We start from the raw sequence: 23704 nt of genomic DNA on the forward strand, positions 1-23704 counted from the left end.
TGCACATCAAACAAAAGTGAGATACAACACAGGAGAAGACTATCTACTATGTGGCACATTCTTTAAGACAGTCCAAAAAAAGTAAAATCCTCAAAATGTCACAGTAAGTTGCGAAAAACCAGAACCAGTAAAATTCACTCAAAAAGCGTAATAAGAAAAAAAAATTCTCATCTACGTTTTGGTTGAGGAATTCAAGGTAAAAAAAACACAAAAAAAAATTTACTGTAAAGCCAATGAAAGTGAACACTTTCAACTTTTTTTAAAAAAAAAAAAAAAAGTGTAATAATCAAAATTCACAGGCACAAATATTCCAGGAACAAATGATGAGAAGCCCTTATTTGGAAGCAGTGGAATGGAAGCTCTTAGACAGTAATGCAGAAATCTCTCAAAAAATTGTCAAGAATTTGTTAGATGATGACTTTGGTTATAAAATGCTTTGTTACCTGAGCTGCCTTTTGTTATGTAAATGGGTCAGTTGTATAATATGTAATAATAATTAAAAAAGAAAATAGCATAAACTTAACTGGGATATATACAGATGTGAAAAGTATATATTCACTCTGAAAACCAGAACTTACCGAACCTGGAAATACAGGATACAAAAAAATGGAGGATGAAAATTTATAAAATTCAGTTAACACACAATGGGGATGGAGTTTGTATTGGAAAAAAAGCAAAACATGGAATGGTGAATATATGAAATATGTAAACCGTAATTTATTTCTCATACGATTCTCCCGTTTTTCCACAAGGATTTTGTTTTCTGAGGGAAACAAAGACAGGGGTTACAAAAATCATGAATGACTAAAAAAAAAAAAAATAAAAAAAATAATAATAAATAAATGTGATAATTAATCAAAGAAAAAAAACAATCAGGGTTACTCCAAATGGTTGGCATGTTAATTGAAAGAGGAGCAGTGTTGTAGAGACAGAGGTGAACTTGGAAAATACTTCCAAAAAAATAAATAAAGAAATAACCTACCAAATTAACAACAATCAAATGCTTCAGATTACATGATGCAAAAAAAAGCAGGTTTATATTTAAAATAAGAAGATTTTGAAACACAGGCTGTAATAAGAGAGACCACAGTGTTTAAACAAAAATGAACAAGCTCCAAACATCATTCAACCATGCTTCGATGCCAATATACTGGAGATGCCTTTAGCAAATGGAGAGAATGTGTAGTGATAAAGAATAAAAATGAAGACACAACTGAAGATAAAAAGTAAGTGTGACAAACAGTGGTGGCAATCAAACTCAGAATGTACTCCCAAAAAATAAGACAACAAATATTTGGTTGTTAAAGGAATAGAGATTTATACCACAAAAGTGATAAGTAAGCATGTCCTACCATTTAAGGAATTATTCTAATTCCCAAATCTGAAAATATTATCAAGTGTATATTAAAAATCCCCAAGATTGGTTCATAATAAGAAAAATACAAGGCAGCAATGGGGAAAGTATAATTCTTTTATTTCTGATAAAAAAAGGATTGGCAAGAGAATGGAGGTAAAGCAGGTTCTACTAAAGCCCATTAGGAATGCTGCAGTGTTTGCAAGTTAAGCAAAATAAAAGTTTACTGTAACTAAGTCTGAAATTCAAAATAGAAAATATAGATAGAGAAAAGAAATTGTTCAGTATTGGATGCCAAAAAAGCCTATAAAAGGTCGGAAGTCCCATGAGTTACCACTAATTTCATGTAGTGAATCATGAATGCAATTCCTTTCTATGAATTTCAGTCAAAAAAAGAAACAAAACAAATTGTGTTTCCAGGAAGCAGTCCATCAGATAAAGGAGATCTCAAACAAAATGTTTAGCCACATACTTGCTGCAAAACCTTTCACACTTTTCAAGAACCAAAAAACAGTTGATGGGCTAAAGAGACTCCTTTTGTTTGCAACCCTTCTGGTGTCCAGTCATGGTAGAACAAACTGTGACCTCGACCCGCCAGCATCTTAAAAAGTGCTGCTCAAAACTCAGGTTTTGATTGGCAATCTCTGAAGTCTTCAATTTAGAACATCCTATAGATGACGCGGCTTTACTTTTTAAAACTTGTCCAAGCTTTACGTACAAACCTGTTAATGCATCTGTGGGCGGTAAAGTTAGTTCATTTCACAAAGACTCTACATAGGCGACTCACCCACAACCCTTCATCACTTTACGCCCCAGCTTTGAAAGCCCTGGTTTGCTTTTACAAAAGCAAAGCTATAAAAAGACTACAGAAGGAAAAATAAAGCCTTTAAATGAGAGAATTTATAAGAAGCTAAATCACTTGAGTGTGTTTGTTACTCATTGAGAAAACTCATAAAAAGAAAAAAAATGGGATTGGCAAAACATACTTTGCTTGCCTTCTATAACTGACTGGAGGGGCTGCTCCCTCTTCAAGTTCACAACTTTTGATAATCAAGTGTTTACAAAATAAAGCACGGATGATTTTAAAGTGCCTTGTGACAGTCTGCCAAGAGCACGCTTAATAACCGCCAGGGGCTCAATTATCTGGGTGCATTCTCCAGGCTGAATGTTCGTTCATTAAATGGATCTTTGTGTGCGTGTATGCATAACGGTGCACTTATCTCACTCACACACACAATCCTATCCTTCCATTCACTCATTCATTCATTAAACCAAAAGGGCTTCATCCTGTGGCAGGCCAAACTCGAAAGATGCATCTTGGGTGAGATGTCATTGATGTCCTCTCCCAGGATGATGGGCTTTGGTTCTGCCAGCTGAAACAGCTCACCCATTGACTATCTTCAGAAAATAAAAATAAATAAATAAAAGAGTACAATCATATGGAGGGGAGGAGTAAGACAGGACAATGACCAAGAAGAGTGGAGAACTGCTCAAACATCATAATGCCTGCCAAAACCAAATAAGGGAATGCAAAAATAAATCGATAAATGGAAAAACTGGGACGGGATGGAGAACATAGAGCAATGTAAATCAAAGTTTGTCAAACATCTGCTAAACATAGCAGACTATGAAGTCCAAGACTAAGCACTTACAAGCTCTCTAGAGTCGATGCACTACTGACTCTATGAACTCCCAAAGATGGTCCACCTGAAAAGCAGCTCTTCTCGTCTTGAGCTGCATGTGCTTTGTAGAAAAAATTATGAGAATGAAAAGATAAAAATCAGACAGAAATAATACGGGTCTGTTCAATACAAAAATTAGCAGTAATTTCCCCAAAACACAGCCTTCTATTCCAACTTCTTACATGTAGGCTGCCAAGCTCATCGAGAGAATGGGGTTTTCTTTACTGTCTGTATTGACCCCCCCCCCAATGACCAATCAAGACTCGATGAACTACCCTCAGGGAAAACTATCACCATAACAACGGGTCAGGTCGCTACATCACTCCCTTGATCGGCAGTGGGGGTGAATTTGGGGGTGGGGTGTGAGTGTAAAGACTGCTCCACTATTAAAGAGCCATAATCCTGAAGAAACTCCTACATGCCAAGGGGGCCCAAATAAGGGTGCCCCAGAGTGAATGTCAAAGCTTCACAGTGAGCGCTCTCTTTCCTCGGGTGGAACGCAATCGCTTCCTACTGTGCTGCAAAGTCATCTTAAATCTGGCTTTGTGCAAGGGTGTGTAGGAGAGAGCTGGAGGAAGAATATGTATGGCTCAAGCGCAATGGCCTGCCACATACTGAAAGGTCTTCCTTGCTATGCAGTTGAACTTCTTTTAAGTTTTTCTGCAACACAGGGGTACAGCAATGGGGGCTAATTTTAACTCGGCATTGCAAACCTTTATGTTGCACAGTCTGAAGCGTTATTGATCTTTTCTCCTTCAAAGAAGTTCTCAGATTTTAAACCTTTATGGGCTGCCTACTATGGATGAACTGGTTCTACTGTATATCACTCACTCACTCATTAATGAACATGGCAACAATCTAGAATTTTTCCACGATTAGAGCACCTCTGAAAGACGTTTTTTTTACATGTTATTTACAATAATATACAAATGTTTTTAGATCAAAATAAATACCCCATTTCTGTGAATTAGCACTTTGCTTATACAGGACTGAGCAGTAAGAGTGCCTTTGTATGACTGCCTCAAGTATTTCCCTAATTCACTTTTGTGGGGAAAAAGCAGTTTACTTTCCCTTTTTGAACCGTAGCTGTTGCTCCAATGCTCCCAGGGGCAAGCCCCTAAATATTAGGGTGCTAGTGATTAACTTTTAGAATCAGTTGGAAAGTAACACCAAATACATTGTTTCAAGTTTACTGTTATGTGTACAGTACATAGGACAATATAGTTCTTACATGCATGTCTCCTCATACTAGTGACAGTGATAAATTACCAAACAAAAGCAAAAAAAAAAAAAAACACACAGATGTAGCATATTTTTCCCTACACACCAATATATATAGAATTTTACAACACAAGAGCAATATGTAAATAAAATGTGAAAGAAATCCAGTCACACTCACTAGTTTAGCCTACACTAAGCTTCTAAAACACCACTTCCAGCATGCCAAGGACCCTCTGAGACTAGTCACTGTCCAGGGCGAGGACATGGAAGTGGTGGAGAGCTACGAGTACCTAGAGGTCCACATCAACAAAAAACTGGAATGGTCTGACAACACAGTAGCTCTATACAAGAAGGGCCAGAGCAGAATGTACATCCTAATTTGACGATTACAGAAGGCAGCTGGAAATGTTCTACCAGTCCATAGCAGCCAGTGTGATGTTCTATGCGGACGTCTCCAGGGGAAGAAACTTGAGCACAAAAGAAGAACAATGGAGAGCTTGCTCCATCACAGAGCAAATCTTGTACACACTGTAAGCTGTTGTGGAAAATAGGATGCGTGCTAAGAAGCACCTCTGCGGGTGTTTTTTTTTGCCCACTGCTATCAGGCAATTCAATGCTTCCACCCAAAGCACTCTTTAAATAAATAAAAATAAACTTATTTATTGAGTGATTGATTGGCTGTATGATCTGTCCTGTGAGTCTGTATCCTTGTTTTTAATGTTTCTGCTGCTGCATGCATCCGAGTGTCCACTTGGGATTAATAAAGTTTTACCTAATCTAATTCTAATGGTGGAACATTACAAAACTCCTTAAAACGTGAAGCTTCGTCTATTTACAAATGGGATACTGTGCCTCTAGGTGGGCTTAACAATCTGTTCTGCTTCTAATACAATGTATCCTGCTATTGTTAGGGCTGGAACTGGAACAGTGGGCCAACTGATCATATGATCTTCCAGCATTATTCTCTAGTACTCTGTTGAGTTTGATCATAATTTTTTTTTAATACTCCTAATTATTTTTTTCTTTACTGAAGTGTTTTTTGTAGATGACCCATGTAGATGAATTTCGGGGTGAAATCTGTTATTTAATTTCTTTGTAATTGTTTCCTTCTGGCACAATATGTTGATACAATTCCATTTGTAAGTACTGAATGATGTTACCTATAAATATCACTGTGTTTATTAACAGCATTAATGTATCTTTCACAGAGATGATTCTGGTATGATTGAACCACAGGCTGTTACACTTTAGCACAACTTCACCTTAAACTGCTTTAAGCTGCTTCAACTATGTGTTTTTTGACAAAACAAAATAATACATATATATATATACACACACATATACATATATATATATATATATACATATATACATATATATATGTGTGTATATACGTATATATATGTATGCATGTGTGTGTATATATATATATATATATATATATATATATATATATATATATATATATATATATATATATATATATATATATATATATATATATATATATATATATATATATATATATATATATATATATATATATATATATATATACACACACACACAGACATATACACACACACACACACACACATAAGTCTTTCAAAACACATGGACAAAACCAGTCTGTCATTTTCTGAAAGGTCTGTGGACATCGCTGGATCTTTGATGAACTTTAGTTGCACAACTTTGTTATTTATTATTTACTTATTTGATGCCTTTTTCCAAGGCGACTTACAACATTTATGATCCAGTTGGTTACATTTCTTTCGGTTTTCCAGTTGTAGCTTAGGCAGGTCAAGTGACTTGCTCAGGGTCACGCAGTGTCAGTAGTGGGATTTGAACCTACAACCTCAGGGTTTGAAGTCCAAGCCTTAACCACTACACCACAATGCCTTATTAGTCAATATCACCACTGGACTTTTATAAACTACTACAATTTGTCATTTGCTTACTCCTACTAATCCTGTTACCTTTAGCACTGGATTATCTACTTGAAGACACAGCAAGATGCTGAACTTTACATCACAACTGTTTTGATTATTTCAAGTATTTGTTAGTACTAATCGTTGCCTTTGTATTTTCTTTTGGTTCATAACTGTTTTCACTATTTTATTTGTTTTCACACATTACGTACATAACATTTGTTCATCATTAATTTTCAATATTTTTGTATTACTGTTTTTTTTTTTTTTCATTTTTTTGTTATATGTTTTTCCAAATGCTACTTTATCTCACTGTACTAAAGGATAAGCCCAAAAGCGAACTACAACAGCAGCTATTTTTAAGACTAGGTTCAAATCTGAGTCAGGTCGCAGTCTGTGTGTAATCCAAGATGAAGAAGCTTGTGTGACCACACCCATCTATCCTAATGTCCATGCCCACTTTCTTAGCTTGCCCATGAACTGGAAACAAGGAGCTTGGCATCTCACAATTTCTTAATTTCTTTCTCAGTTTTATTAAGAATGGAGGCACTGAAATATAAACCATTTAACTCTGGCATGACTGGCTGCCAAGTTTCACAATGAGGACAAATGGTGGGCATCATTACAAAGAAATCGCTCAAACTTGCAATAAATCCTGATGCACAATACCAACTGCAAGAGCTACGAACAGGAAATGGAAAGTAAGCCTTTACTTTGTATAGCGCCTTTCACATAATTTACTGTTTTTCTGTAAAATAAAATGTTATCCGAAGCAGTCAGCAGAGGATATTAGAAATTAAATGGATAATCTCTGGAATCATTTCCGCATCTCCCTAAAAACAGACAGCAAGCTACTAAAAAGTATTTTAAAACATCCAGCTGCAGAAAGCATGTGTGTGACTGGCACGGCACCCAGACAATACAGGCAAGGGTTTCTGAACACCAGACAGGCCGGCATCCAAGTCCAAGACACAGCCGGGTCGCTGTTGGCAATTAAGTAAGCCATTCTGCAGCTGACAGCCAGGTCTGTGCCACCTGAGGTGGGCAGAGCAAAAGGGGCAACAAAAGCAGTGTCAAGCACAGCCAAAAATGAACTGCTTGCCTTACCCAAGTACTCAAAAGACAAAAAAGTTGATGAAAGGCAGCAATGACCTATAACATGGGAATCTGTCATTTAATCACTGCAGGAGGGGTGGCACCATGGCAAAACATCTTCAAAAAGTTATGTGAGGAAGCAACTCATTCAAATGTCATTAGTGCAACATAAAATCAGACAGACAATGAAAGTGCACTTGTGGGTGGCGCTTTTCCGGGAAACTGTATGAGTGTGTGTCCAATTTTACATCATGCTTGAGTGCATGCCTGGCTGCATATTCACGTGTTTAGTGTTGGTTTTGTATCCCTTGCACTAGGACTAGACGGCATAGAGGCATGTCTCTCGGTAGTGGATGAGATAACTCTACTTTAAGGAAGGTTGCACTGGATAACATAGAAAAAGGTGCCATGAACCAACATAGCCCCAGAGAAGGAAAACTCTTAATCCTCAACCTGTATTGACCGAGTGTGTTAGCTCTGCATCACTGGGGTGATCAGTTCAGAAAATTCTCATTTCAAACCTGGAAAAATGGAGCTTGTAAACCTTACATACATATATACACACATCAGACTTCCAATACGACTCGGAGTCCTGCCACGTGCAAACGTTCGCTGATGACACTGCTATTGTGGGCTGCATCAGGAGTGGGCAGGAGGAGGAGTATAGGAAGCTAATCAAAGACTTTGTTAATTGGTGCGACTCAAACCACTTACACCTGAACACCAGCAAGACCAAGGAACTGGTGGTGGATTTTAGGAGGCCCAGGCCCCTCATGGACCCCGTGATCAGAGGAGACAGTGTGCAGAGGGTGCAGAGGGTGCAGACCGATAAATACCTGGGAGTGCAGCTGGATGACAAATTGGACTGGACTGCCAATACTGATGCTCTGTGTAAGAAAGGTCAGAGCAGATTGTACTTTCTTAGAAGGTTGGCGTCCTTCAACATCTGCAATAAGATGCTGCAGATGTTCTACCAGACGGTTGTGGCGAGTGCCCTCTTCTACGCGGTGGTGTGCTGGGGAGGCAGCATAAAGATGAAGGACGCCTCACGCCTGGACAAACTTGTTAAGAAGGCAGGCTCTATTGTAGGAGTAAAGTTGGACAGTTTAACATCTTTAGCAGAGCGACGGGCACTAAGCAAACTCCTGTGAATCATGAATAATCCACTGCATCCACTTAACAGTGTCATCTCCAGACAGAGGAGTAGCTTCAGTGACAGACTGCTGTCACCGTCCTGCTCCACTGACAGACTGAGGAGATCGTTCCTCTCCCACACTATGCGACTCTTCAATTTCCCTTGGGGGAGTAAATGCTAACATTACTCAAAGTTATTGTCTGCTTTTACATGCATTTTTATTACTCTTTAATTTAATATTGTTTTTTTTTTTTGTATCAGTATACTGCTGCTGGATTATGTGAATTTCCCCTTGGGATTAATAAAGTATCTATCTATCTAAAACTCATGAAGGGGCAAAGGGCCCCAAGGTCAATACCCCACACTTGTGAGATAACCAGACCCCAATGGCAGAGCCAGTGGAAGAGGAAAATGTTTCTTCCAAAAGGTTGCAAAGGCGAAAGACAGCTATGGATAACTAGCTGGCTAAATTTGAAAGCTCAGTAAGGCAGCTATCCTTGGGGAGTAGGCAACCTTGAGTAAAAACCTCCGTTGCCCGAGATGGAAGACAACAGGCAGTTTGGCATGGGCAGAAAATTGGCGGTCTACACTTACCCGATAAAACTGTTGTGATCAAACATAAAAGAAGTTAAAGCATTAGCACACCCGACACAAATGCTTGCCTAGAAGAAGTATAGCAACATACATAATTATATACAGGTATATGCATGTTATCTACATGTACACAAGCCCAGTTGTATATTACAACTACACACAGGGTTCCCAATCACAGCAGTAGTTGGCTATAAGTTTTCATTTCAGCCAGTTTTCTAATTAGAAGTCAACCATTGCCGATAATGAAAACTTCAAATTTAATTATACGGCTTTGTTAGTGCTTTCATTTTACAGAGTCAAATCTCTCTTTATTACACTGTAGATTTTCCTTTTCTGAGAACATTATTCATATTTTTTGTGGACCGGAACCAGTTGTATGTTTAGATCCTTCACTTTTTTCACTCATTTATTACTTAACATTATATGAACACATCTAACTTCATGATGCATATACAAAGGCTTAAATAGGACCAAGTTAGTGTTAGAGCTGGTGGCTCCAATGTCATTTGCACCTCTTTATTAACTGGTGGCTAATTTTGAAAATTGGAACCAATTAAATCCTGAATGCAGCTATATAAAACTAAAACAAGCAGGATTCTGATTTTGTGTTCCATTTACCTTGGAAGTCAGTCCTGGGAATGATGTCACACCCGAGTTGACCATATTCCATTCACCAATATAGACATCTCCAGGAAAACGTTTGTAGCACTTGCTCTTTCGGAACACAGACAACTACTGAACAATGTATTATGCGGTACTTTGCACATTCAAACACCGTAGCAACACGAGTGTAGAAGAAAGTTGGACAGGATTGTGTGTGTACGACTGATTTAAAGAGACACAAATAGACAGAAGTGCTAACAAACAGTGTTGACGTATGGGGCAACCACCTTGGATTTTGAAGTGGCAGTTGGTGAGGTTCTCCTGACTTTCAAGTAGGAAATCCAGCTTGTGGGGTGTTCCAGTTGAAACCTCCTACTGGGTACTCGCAGTTAACTAAGTTAAGTAAAATGAAGCCCAAAAGGTGCATTTCTTTAGAAGCAAACAAATGGTTTCCAATTAAGAATTTTGTCGAAGCAAAAACCTGTGGCCACTGCAGCCCTCCAGGACCTCGACATACAATTTTTCCCTATGTTGGCTTCCAAATGTACACATGCATTTATATAAATTCCTGCATATCTCCATTCATATTTTTTATCACATTCTCTCTGTCCACATATGTAGTAAAGTTTGTAGACTTTTGAACTGCATGCAACTAAGAAGCTGCTTCAGAACTTTGGTAAGATAGGAAAGTCAGAACCTGAGGGTGGTACGACACAGCTGCTGACTCCTTTTTTTTTTTTTCTCTTCAACGCCCAACAGGAATACCTCTGACATCACTTCTATTCTTGGCACAGAACCCTACTGCCTTGCCTGGTATTTAAGAGACTGCAAGTTGCTGCTCATTGTTGAACCTGTGACTGCGGAGGTTAGAGCTTCCTCAACAGAAGTGCTCTAAAGAATTGCTTGGATGTGCCATGTCCCATTATTTTGGTCACTTTGCATTTTTTTTTTTCTTCTTCACCCTCATCGTCCTCAAATCGTCACCTTGTTTTGTCTGTATTTATAACATATGTAATTTTTTATACACGCATCTCCATGATCTGTAAGCCTGTATCTGTACCCATGTTAATGATTTTGTATATGTGTTTCAATAGATGAACATGCAAATATACAAGTATCTGTGGGTTAGAACTGCAGTAAACCTGACAACATCTGCCTTTGTGAATGAAAAGACCAGGCGGGGATTGGCGGCTGATTCAGGATTGGGGAGCTTTGGGCTAATGCCCAGGCCAGAAGCCTCCCCTTCCATCTCTCTTAAATTGTTCCACTCCGCTCTCCGCTTTTCTCGGTGTAGAGCTGGCTGGCTGGCTGGCTGCCTCGTTCCCCCGAGACAGGCCCAGGATCTGCACTCAGCTCTAATAAAATTATTCATGTGCTGCGAGGGTCCCAGAGGGGGGGCCGCACACATATACACAAGCACATGCTAGTGTGCGTGTGTGCGCGCGCGCACAAACACACACACACACACACACTCTCTCTCTGCTCAAAGCTCAAATCAAATATTAATGATGCCACTGCAATCTGCTGCGCATGTACATAAGCAGCTCCCAAGTGGCCCAGACCTTGGGGGTGGGGGGGGGTGGTGGTTTGGCAAGGTGGAGGGGTTAACACTTTCCCATCCTGCTCCTGCCTGCACAACACACCATTTCCTCCAGGACCACTGATGACTTCACCTGTTCTGGCTCACTAGTAACCAGCCCCTCCTTCTCCGAAAGCCCCCTCTCCATTCTTCATCTTTCAGAACAAGATTTATTTTTTGGAGCTGGAGCTGACCCACCCAACTATCAGAGGACAGTGCATGCCACACAGCAGGTGTCTGCCCTATCTGCCACACCCCCAGAACCCCCGCTCCTGGGACTTGTTTTCCTTATTTTATGCAGCTCCTCCCCCCAACACACACAGCACTGGGAACGGATGGCAGGGAGCCAGAAAAACCAATCAATACAAAAACGAGAGGGAGACAAGAGCATATGGCGCGAGGGTGACACGCGTTGCGTCAAATCAGAGAAGTAAAGAGAAAGGAGAAGCACATAAAAAAGGCAAAGATTGGACAGATGGGAGCGCCTGCCCCTTGTAGCAGAACAGCTTTGTCACTTCCTGCCATTTCTATAGTGCCTTTCATTCATACAACTTCCAGAACATCTCAACCCCACATCACATCTCAAGCCCAAATGCCCTCACCAACAGCAATACATATGTATTTGACATCCCAAGGATGACGGTCCAGTTTACTACTTGTTTTTTTTTTTTTTAAAAAAAAAAAAAAAGCATTTATAGCTCAGATACAGAGTGGTAGCAAAGAGGCTGAACTGGAAAGTGACTTGGGAACTCAAAAACTGGGCAAACAAAGATTTTAAGGTCTCGATTGGGTGACAACTTCAGGACATTGCAGGGTTTGAATAGAATTCACACTTGAAATTTGGGGGGCTGAACTCAGATATATTGAAAAGTATGGGAAAACAGAGATATGAGAACAAGGGGGAGTGAAGGATTTAATTAGAAGAAATCCAGGTATAACAACTGGACATGCATAAGGAGTAAGGAGGCAAAAATGAAACACTGTGGGAATTATGGGCTGAACTGGAATATGAATTAGGGACACACGAATAGTCTAAATTGGTGACAATTTGAGGATATTCTGGGATATGAAGACAAAACACCCTTCGGAGTCTGGGCTGAACTGTGCTAGATTAATAATAAAATGGCTAAACTGGGATGTTAACTAGGCACATCTTTATTTGGTAAGAAATCTGAAACTGATCTGGAACACACAGAAAATGAGTAGCTGAACCAGCATGCACACTGGTGATAAAGAACGAGCCCAAGTTTTAACTGGAAGACGACCCCCTGCAAAATGATTACAAGACACCAAACGGATATGATTAATATACGATTTGAGACACACTGGGAGTTATGGGCTGCCCTGGGACTGGAAAACGGATATGCTAAGGAAAAAAATGAGGATTGGGGGTGAAGGGGACACTGGAAGTCATAAGTGGAATTTGGAATGATTTAGGGAAAGCTTCAGATTGGGATATCAGCAAAGAGAACATTGGAATATAGAAAATTGAATGGATGAACAATCAACGACAACACACAGTGCTAATAATGACATAATGAAAAGGGCAACTCTCACACAGGTCACATAGCACTGCACCATGAGACTTTCAGCTGTGTGACGGTGAAGCTTCTGAGGCAGACGACAAAACGCTAAGCGCCTCTGGACGTGTGAATCAGATTCAAGCAGAATTATACAAGGGATTAATGTGGGGGCCCGACAGCCAAGCCATTAATCCGCCCTCCATCCCCAAAGAATTCCTGAAGCTGGTTGCAGGGCTGAAAAGCTGCATTGGTCAGGGATTGCCTCGACTCAACTTAGTCCCATTCCACCGCAAACCCCCCCACCAACACACACTTTTAAAATAAATAAATAAATAAATAAATAAAGCACAATGAGAAAATAGGTCAGATTGAGCTGGCTGGCCGCTTGTCCTGCAGGGCACTAGTTTGTCATAGATTAATTTAACCCTTTTCCTCGCATGATGTCATGAAATCCCTTGGGTGCATAGGTCTGAAATGAAGTGCTCCTCTAGTACCATCTCTAGCATAAAGCAGGTGGGAATGAAGGGGAGGTAAGGCACTATATATATATATATATATATATATATATATATATAAAAGAATCTAACAATCCCTCTAGACATCCAAGCAATTTCCAAACACTGAAATTATGTCAAGAAAGGTTAAATTAAATCGGTAACCCTAAATCAAGAGACACACGTGACACATCTCCCTAATAAACTCCACAGGCGATGTACTGTACTGTGAACCTATAAGGTCTGATTCGTCCTCCTGTACAAATCTGAGGGGTGCCTTTCCAGAAAGAAAAAGTCAACCCTTAACTTTAGTGGAAGATTAGTAAGAAGAGCGAGGTGTGAATACTATGATCAAAACTGGGAAGATCAATTCTCCAGTTAGCCTACTATTGTAACAAATACATTCCTCAAATGACAATGCAAACCCACAATGTTGCAGTTGGTCAGTCAGCAATCACTGTTTTACTGACAAACTGAACAGCCAATCAAAGTGCCAAACTTATTCACAAAGAGAATATTGTGGGCCAAGGTAGTTACTGCCATTGCTCTCCCTCCAAATGCTTTTTAAAAGAACTGTGCCCACATGCATACCCAAAGCACTCGGTCCACTGGGTACTCACGTAGTCATGGAAAGCCTTGGCTTCACTTGAATGTTCACATGTCTCCCTTCTGTCTGGTGCTGCACAGTATAGATCCCAAAATACACTGTAGAATGGCAAAAGAAAGAGAAATGATGTAGCATATTAAAAAGAACATCAGTAAGAAAAAAGCATAACATTAAATGCTGTGGTACCTGCACAAAAGAAGCTACAAAAGAATATAATGTCAAAAAGACTGCATTAAATTTGGGATGATGTTTAAAAGCTTTCATTTTGAATGAACTGTTCAAAAGGGGCACCACAAAGCCAAAGAAATATTCAGCATGACACATTTAGAGACAATAAGATGAGCAGAAGATCCCACGTGTCTCAAAATGACCATCACAACTGCTGGGGATGAATGCACTTATCAGCATGAGAAAGACCCAGGTCTTATCAAAAGCCATGGAGGCTGGGGACTCAAATAAAACTGAAATAAAACCATTGCATCTGCACACCCCAGATCCCAAGGGGGCCAGAGTGACGTTATCATAGTTGGAATCTACAGGCCAATAAGCATCACCCACACGCAGTGATCTTTACAGGACCATGAAGTTTAACGCTAAAGTACTGATCAAGGGCGGGTGACATATTTCTGCCTTATAAGATGGCAAGCAAGAGCTTTAACTCTCCTTACACCAAAGTGGACAATGTATGACCAGCATCGGGTGAAGCAGACATAAATGCTTCAACACCCACTAACTGAATCAAAAAGTTTCATTTCCCATGTCACAAGACATTCAGTAGAGTCAGAAATCTCACTTCTCACATTGTGTTTAGCAGGGATAGGAGCTTTATGCCACCACATAAATTTCTACGGGCTTAGCGTTCTCACCTTTTAAATAGTGTTAAATGTGACCAGCACTTTCATCTAAAAGCACAATGGACACTAGCTTTAGACGAACCGTGTTCAATATCCTGCATCACATTAGACTTTGTGGAGTAAGGAGCTTCACCTCCACATACTTCTTGGAGAGACAAACTTAAACATATTGCTAAGGATGCCCAGTAGCCTCTTCACTTATTTCTCTCTCTGTGGGACCATCACCTTCAGTCTTAACATGAAGCTTAATTTCATAATGGACACCAGAAGAGGTGCAGTGATTTCTTTCTATTGGTATCTATAACCCTATCCATGAATCTTTTCACAACCAGGTGCTTCAGCCCTCAGTGCGCAATGGCATTCAGGATTCTATGCAAGTCATTACAAATGACACAGTGAGCCCAAGAAGTTCATATCAACATTCAACCAAGTTCTATGCCCCACTTTACCTGATGCTCAGTAAAGTCAGCAGCATTACCCCTCACACAGTGCCGAGACTGACAAGGAACCTGAATGCTCATATAATACTTCAACTAAGTATTTTTCAATGGGTTCAGGTATTTGATGTCTCCATACAGATTTGTATGGGGCCTGAAACCTTGCCCCTTCCAATGGGCCAGCACCTTTACTTCAAATGCAATGGTACAGCAAGTCCAAACCGTCAGGGGAGCTCTGTTCTGTTATTTCAAGGTGTGCTCTTACTGACAAGAACTTAAACCCCTTAATCACGCGAGAATCAGTGGGACATGAAACAAGCCATGCTGAACCAAAACCATTATCTACCACATTTCAAAGGGCTCAGTGTGGCCAAGACCTTCAGATGGGGCTTGGCATGTGAAGAGCCCAACAGCCTGCATTAGAAGATACTCTAAATGACCAAGGCTTTAACCCCTTCACCTAACACAATACCCCTAGGACCAGGATATTTACACAACACATCACAAGTGGCTCAGAAGATGAGATCTCACTAGCGGCACATCCAAATCAATTTCACTTTTATACCATCTTGCTTTCCCTGGTATTAACAGCTCTATGCTTTACAAATATTCTGTTTCACTGACTGATTGGGCCTGCATTTCTGCCAAGTGATCAAGAAAAACAACTGAACTTAGACATCAGAGTTTCTTAGATTTAACACCATACTGGACATACTATATCTCTGGAACTACACCGCAAACACAAGCAACGATGTTTAGGGTGTGCCACTGTTCAACATAAAGACATCTTGTCAGATCACCCACTTTGTACAGTGACACAGCGTTCAACTCCGCCACTTAGAGACAGGTGAGGGCTATTGACAGGACATGTGGCTGCTCCCACACACCACGCCAATAGTTCTACAACAGAGTAAGGAAGCATTATCACATTTATCAGGTGGCACTAAAGAGATTTCAGACGCATCAGACCAAAACCTGAGGGACACCAATCACAGTCTCAAAGCAAATCTGTCTGCCACTCAATGAAATGAGACGCGAGGTTGCTGGCACTCACCAGCCACAGAGGGACTGAGGTTGGGTCACAAATGAGAGACACAGGGCTCCATGGCAGGCATAATGTCCCAAGTGGACCACAGTGACAAAGGAGAAAGGACAGTGATCACCAAGGAATGTACCGTGTTTTGATCCGATTATACTATTAAAGATGCCATCACTTATTCCACAGTCTCAAATTTGTGAAGGAACTGTAACCTGCTGGAACAATTATGTAACATTCAGAGTAAGACTGATAAAAGTCAAACGTACAATAAGCACAATAACGGCAGAAGAAAGATCCAACCTTTTCTCAGAAACTGCTTAATATGACTAGGGAATATGTTAGGGTCATAGGGGGCTAGAACCCATTACAAAACACTTAAAAGTATATAATGTATTATTTGTGAAATAGATATATTAACAAATTAAACAGGATGTTTTCTCTCATAATGTGATAAACGGCAAGCTCAGCCAATAAAACAAGCCGCATGGGTGCCGCAATTCAGCAAACGTGCAGTTGAACTCTTATGACACCCAGCCGGCCATTCAACTGCCGACTTGCCACAAAACAAAAGGGGACGAGCAGGATTTGGGCGCGACTCATAATGGAGAACGGAATGCAACGAGTTAATCCTTGTGGCTTTCTCCACAGACAAAAGCCAGTTTTGGAGACAAAGGGTGCTGGGGGAAACCTCCTCACGCCATCTGGACCCTGGGCCCCCTTTGTCTGAGGGCAGGGGTGGGGGTGGGGGTGGCCTCCCACAGATAATCGCACACGTGTGCCTGGCCCCGGAGGTGTCTGTTCTATGACAGATCCCGGCGCCTAATCCCTCGACAGAACGCTCACCAGGGAGAGTTTTATGAGAAAAGGGCTTTCTTTAAAAAAAAAAAAAAAAAAAAGAAGAAGAAAAACCAGGAAAGCCTCAAAATGTTTATTTGTATATAATTTAGTACACATTACAACACGAGTGGCTACCTAACACTTTTACATGCAGATGATTATATGATTATTATGCAATGAATTATTTATTAAGTGATCTGAAATAATGTATCCATTTCTGATAAAATTTCTAATTGCATGTTTAATAAGAATATTTTCATTTTGACTTGCAGCGACTTTACAGCTTTTGTTGGACTGACACCCTGCCTCTTCCAGGGATACCTTCTACCTCCCCCAGATACCCCCCCACCAGGTAGTTGGGATAGGTTCCAGGTACTCGCATGTCGCCCCCTCCGACATGAATCTTATTAAAAGTGTCTGCAAATGTTATGGATGTTATGATACAACTTTATGCCCACTTGAAAAATGTAATACTTCTATCCAGCCCATTATATTAAAGTTATTATTCACCCACTCTTTGGGCACATCATCATCTTTTGACTTGTTAGAAGTTTCTTTCCAGTTCTTTAACAAGCTATCCTGATTGTCCTGCAATAAACTGCTGGTTGGCTTCCACCAGCCCCAAATATTCCCCTGAATAGGCACCATCACCCTAAGACCCTAAAATAAATATTGGGATAAAAAAAAAAAAAACACACACAGAGGGAGATCATGTCCTACAGAATGCATAGTACCCTATATGTGGTGGATTTTGAACTAGTTATGCTTCAGCCAAACATACACTTAACTTCTTGTTTGATATATAAACTGTCCTACAATCCATCTTCTCTACAAGTGAAGCATTTAATTTCAATTGCGTTGTAATCTCAGTATGTGCTTTGTAAAATATCTTCATGAAAGAAGCTATAAAACCGACTGAAGACTGGAAAAGGTCCAGAGTGGCTTAGTGGCTAGGACTTCAGAGATTAAAAGCACAAGTTTGGCAGTTCCACGTTTACGTCTGACACAACATGTGACTATACAGGTTATTCAAAAAAAGTGAATGCAGTACTACAGATCAGTACTTGTAAAGTGCTTCATTTAAGAATAGTGCTATGCAAATTGAATAAGCTTGCTTGTTTGTTGTCCATTATGGATTTTATATAAAAAATAACATGGAAAGATTGATACTGTGATATGTAGTTTTATGTAAAGTATCTTATATGGAAGCATATAATGCAATTTCTAATTGGAGCTTTAGGAAAATTAAAACTGATTTACTGTTTGACTCTTCTATCCATCCATTTCCTAAACCCGATTATCACAGCAGGGTCACACAGAAGCTGATGCCTCTCCCAGTAAGCAGCAGGCACAAGGCAGGACCACCACCTGGGACAGTACACCAGTCAACTGCAAGAACACAAACACACACACACACACACACACACACACAAAGCCACTTCAATGGCATGAGCCAGACTTTTACAAAAAGCAATTTAGTATTTGCTATCATTTTCTTTTCTATGAAAATAAAAAGCAAGGCAAACACACAAAGCAAATTCACGCTGGATTTTCTTGCTGAGCTTTTTTCTTATTTCATATAAAGAAATGCAGTGACAGCCCCAACCAGAAGTGTGGTGTAGTAGTTAACGCGCTAGAATTGAAACCTCAAGCCTGAGACAGTTCAGTCCCCACCTCGGCTTTACTATGTAACCATAAGAAAGTCGCTTAATCTGCTCTTGTTCAAAATACCTGTAAAGAGTTGTAGCATTTTCATTTAGAAAAATGTGTCAGCCAAACATACAAGAATACTAATAATAATACAACAATCTAAAAAGTCTTGAGTAACAAAGTTTCTTTCTGAACTCGCCCACTGGTAGCTACCATCTGGAGGAGCATTCATATACGAGGATACTCAAATTTCTCAAAAGCATACACGAGATTCACAACCTTTTGTGTTTGCAGTATTTTTCTTTCAGCAGATGATTTTCAAAATCTAATTAATTCTTTTGTCTCTTCTCGGCTTGACCACTCCAACTCACTATACACTGGGGTTAACCAGTCACCCTTTATTCATCTTCAACTAGTCCAGAACGGCGCGGCCAGGCTTCTTACAGGCACATGGAAAAAATAACCACGTCACAGCAATTCTAGCGACTCTTCACTGGCTTCCTGTTTGCTACAGGAATGAGTTTAAATCTTTGTTGGTTTTAAACCAGTAACTGGTTTAGCCCCCTCTTACCTTAATGATTTCTTACATCCTCACTATCCAAAACAATCACTTAGGTCCTCTGACCAGAAGTTACTGATGGTGCCAAGATCTAGACTTAAGCTCAGAGGGGGCTGTGCCTTTGCAGTAGCTGCCCCTGACCTTTAAAACAGTCCACTCTTTTATAGCCGGTCTGAACCAACTTGGGTCAATTTTAAATCCAATCTGAAAACCAAAATCATTTTGCCTTAGCCTCCTTTAAACTTGCATGAGAATACCGTGTGTGTTTTCTTTTAATGTACTTATATATTTTGGTGTACTTATTTATCTATATATTTATAGGTGCATTTATGGAAACTGTACAGCACTTTGGTCAACAGGTGTCGTATATGTGCTCTATAAATAAAACTGACTTGACTTGTAGTTTCTATATTATGTATACAGCACTTTTTAATCATTTATTCAAAAAATGTCTCAAATAAAAATGTTATGTAGCAAGCTAGTAATGATCATCTTCAATAATCTTAGCCAATTATTTTCAATTTTAATGCCATATTGAACTGATCATTAATTAAGATGTCTACAACACATTGTTTGATACACAGTGAACTACAATTTATCTTCTCCACTTATAGTCTACTTTGCTGATTTCGAATTTGTTTATCAAGCTCTTGGGGCAGTGAGTGAGCAGGGGGGCCTATACAAAAGCTTGCATCATTTAAATTCTAACACAGTACCAGATACATTATATTTGATTAACAGCTTTATTAGAAATAATTATATGCAATACTTGTACTATAAAACTTACAAAATACATTTATGCCGGTTGTGTGTTTTACCTAAGGAACCAAATGTGGGAACCAGCCATGGACAGAATGCCAGGCCATCACAAGGGTTTCACACAACAATTAACTAAAAAAGAAGAAAACATTTTTTTTTTAAATTTGTAAACTGTTGGAAGGCACATTTATACAGTGGTTCCCAACTTCTGCTCTCGAGCTTGGCCTCTGTATGAGGAAAGTCTGTGCATTTAACTGTCTGTTAGCTCCAGATCATTTATAATTCTACTATAATGTACAGCATTACAGAGGCAGTTGTTATTTTGAAATAATCCACGTGTGATGGACGTGTTCGGTTAGGCTGCTGTATAAAGACAGGCGTCTACTTGGTAGTGTATACTGTAAAGGTAATCTAGTCAAGAAGGGCATCCTTTGCATCCCCTTGTTTACAACATTACTGAAAGTAAACACTGTTGTGGTATCATTTGACCTACCACACCTTACAGAAGCAAATGTAACATTAATTTGAAACTTCAAAGTGGCCCTGGGTGACTGAGGAGTGAACACCGTGATAAGACTGGTGTTGACATCTACTAGCAGTCTAATACTGCTAGGACAGAATCTATGTCCAAAAGTCTAAAATGGACCTGCGGAAAAGAGAAATCTGGACAGAAGGATAGAAATGAAACTAAGTACTAATATAAATATTTTTTTTTTTTTATATATATACATGGGGAGAAAAATGACTCAGCAATTACTGTTTCTGCCTCAAAGCTGAAAAAAAACCTATGACTTCTGCGTACTCTCTATGTACCTCCAGAACTTTTTTTTGTCCGAGTTACCCTCAAATTGCAAAGACGCAACTGTCACGTAAAGTTGCAACTCTACTTTGACTTTATGTGCATGACCAGATACGTTATGTTTTTAAACATGCAAGTGTGAATTTACCACAGTGATCATCATCTCAAGGCAAAGAAATTCTAAAACTAATGCTTCAAGGATAAACGTTGAATTGGCTATTGAACTAGACGTCTCAAAACTTTAATTACTGGACTACACTGACGCGACCTTCCTAACTACATGCATGTGCAGCAAGCTTGCCAAGCTCTTAAGATTTTTTTTTTTTCCAGGATTACACACATTACTAATTGCCTAGTCACACATTATTGGAAAAACCATTCTAACCACAACCATAACCAGTAAGATGCCAGTATTAAAAAACAGGAAGTTGGATACATTAATATTCTACAGTTAATGTTTCTGCACACTCGCCAAAGACATGCAGCTAGCTGACTGGCAAAGCTAAAATTGATCTGGCACAGTGGCACAGTTAGTCCTGCTGGCTTGCAGTCTCCTGGTTTCAAACCCAAAGCCCAACCACCATATAAGTAGGGGTGTTCATTCTTCCCATATTGTTTCTGTTTGGGTGATATCCAGGGATATACTTGGAATCTTTAAATGGGCCAACATGATAAGGTATGACCTGTGATGGAGTGGCATCTTACATTCTATGCTGCCAAAACAAATGGATGGATGAGTGGGTAAGGGTGTGCATGAATGTGCCCCATGATTAACTGGCGTCCATTAAGGAATAGTGCACACCTGATTTTTTCTGATTTATTCAATTTTAGATATTATACATATATATAGAAAAAACTACAGAAGTCCTATTCTGGATCAGAGATCCACTCTAAAACTCCTTTACATAGTTCGTATAACTTGACACACCTGCAGCACTTCTATTATTGAGACAACATATCGTGTATTTAAGATCATACACTTAAATGCATTTTAACATTGTTTCTCCGCAAGCAACAATAAATCTGACCACCAATTCCACTCTGAGTCCCTAAGCAAATGAAAACAATTATTTAAAAGCATACAGTTTTCAGGAGAATGAAACAAACCTTTATGCCACACAGTATATTTTATGATGAATATTATTAAAGCAAGTCAAAAACAACTGATTTATAAAAAAGCATCACGAGGTTTAAAGTTGGACACCAATATAGGTTATAAAAAAAAAAAACCTCAGGAGTGGCACAATGTTAAGGACTCAATTTTAAAAAGCATGCCCCACTGCTAACAGCGATTCGCAAATCCCAGCATAGAAATCAGTGCTTTTGATGCAAGAGGTGTAAGTGGGTCAGCTTACCACCACCAAGAATGTAGAAACCCCGGGGGCTCGCCTAATGTGATATTCTTCTCCCATCGAATCTGCAAGAAAACAGAGGAAGAAGTCAGTCAGAGTAATGGCACTATCCTACCAGACACAGCACTGGAAACAAGGAACAGCTCACATATTATTATGGGAAATAGCCCTTCAGTAATAAAAAGGCCCACTGGTGTGCTTTTCCCTCAAACTTTCTGGAGCTTTCATAGCGAGATTGAAAAAGGGGACGCCTCTCCTCTCCCTGTGGTGAAATTAGGAAGCATTTCCTCTTCTGTTTTCATAAAATGTTACAGAGAAGCTTCTTCCTAAAGCTCAGCTGGAAAGGTCAGCTGGGGCGTAACTTGGAGTGGCTTCCTCTCCTCTTGTTCCCTATAGTCAGGCTTGCTGGCGCATAACCTTTATAGTCACGGTCTGCAGCCATCATGCAGGACTACCATGACCCATAGAAAACCCTTCCTCTACTTCTGGTTTACACCTGCACACAGTGCAAATACAGTAGATTTCTACCCTTCCACTCCCTCCAAACAAAGTCTTACAGCTACCTCTGCATCCCTGAGAAAGAAGAGCGGCCCAATGCCCTTTCTAAGCCTCAAATGTAGGGAGCCTGCATGATTGGCTTGGGCCTATTCCAGACTCTACTCCTGTTAGGAAGCTCTGGACAGGAAGTTGCAAGTCATTGACTCTGCTGTGACTGTCACTAGAGTATCTAGCACCATTCCTAGGGTCACAAGAGATTCAGAATAAACCAAAAGACTGATGTGCTTTAGCCTACAAAATAAATTAGAAAAAGCATTTTCCCAAATTAAATACTTGGAAAAAGGAAAACTGGAACACCAACAAAAATAAAATAAATCGTGCTGACTCCCTGGTGACTATGAAAATGAACAGCTACTCCAGAACTATATGGCATAAGAAAGAGGAAGACAGGAGGTGTGGATGTGGGGTATAGGTGGATGCCCCCCCATCAGCTCTCCACACCACACTTGTTTCCCTATTAAACTGTGACCCAGAACTGTGGTAACTACACTGGTACGATGCTTCATTACCCTCTTTTAATATTAACTATTTGCTTACAAAGATTATTATTAGGACAGTAACATTATCACCACCTCAATGACAAAATGTTTCAGCTAGAGAAGTTTACCCAACATACCAATAGTCACATTAGCATTAGGGACACGTGTCCATGCACTCTCATTCTCATTGGCCCCTCCAAGCAAGCACTGACAGCAGGTAACTTAAATGACCACCCCCTTTGCAATTAGTCAATCCTCCCCCACAATGTCCTGGAACAAAACCACTTAGTAATTGAAAGGAAAACTGCTCTTACCTCTGACAGGAATGTCTGTGCCGATTTCTGTGCCCCAACATGGAGTAAATATTCATACACATATAAAGCTAACCTGCAAACAACAAAAGGAGAGATGTCAGAACGCAAACCACCTAGTGCCCCATTCAGTACCCTGCAACTGGACAATTCAATGCCGCCAGCAGGTTTCTCATTTTTATGCCAAGAAACACATTTTGCAACTTTTATCCAACTAGGCACTTCAATAAAAGATGCCCACCCATTAATAGACCG

At 39.8% G+C, this 23704-nt stretch overlaps 1 protein-coding gene across 2 annotated transcripts in view; it reads right to left on the reverse strand.

Moving 5' to 3' along the window:
* LOC120537699 (single-stranded DNA-binding protein 3-like) overlaps positions 1 to 23704 on the reverse strand; it is a 127645-nt gene that overhangs the window by 55393 nt on the left and 48548 nt on the right. For both annotated transcript variants that reach the window (XM_039766823.1, XM_039766822.1), the window contains exons 2-4: positions 23453 to 23525; positions 22105 to 22166; positions 13829 to 13913 (exon numbers count right to left, since the gene is read on the reverse strand). In XM_039766823.1, the coding sequence (XP_039622757.1) occupies positions 13829 to 13913; positions 22105 to 22166; positions 23453 to 23525 (220 nt within the window). The remainder of the gene's footprint in view (positions 1 to 13828; positions 13914 to 22104; positions 22167 to 23452; positions 23526 to 23704) is intronic.

This window comes from Polypterus senegalus, chromosome 10, assembly GCF_016835505.1.
Source record: "Polypterus senegalus isolate Bchr_013 chromosome 10, ASM1683550v1, whole genome shotgun sequence".
NCBI lineage: Eukaryota > Metazoa > Chordata > Cladistia > Polypteriformes > Polypteridae > Polypterus > Polypterus senegalus.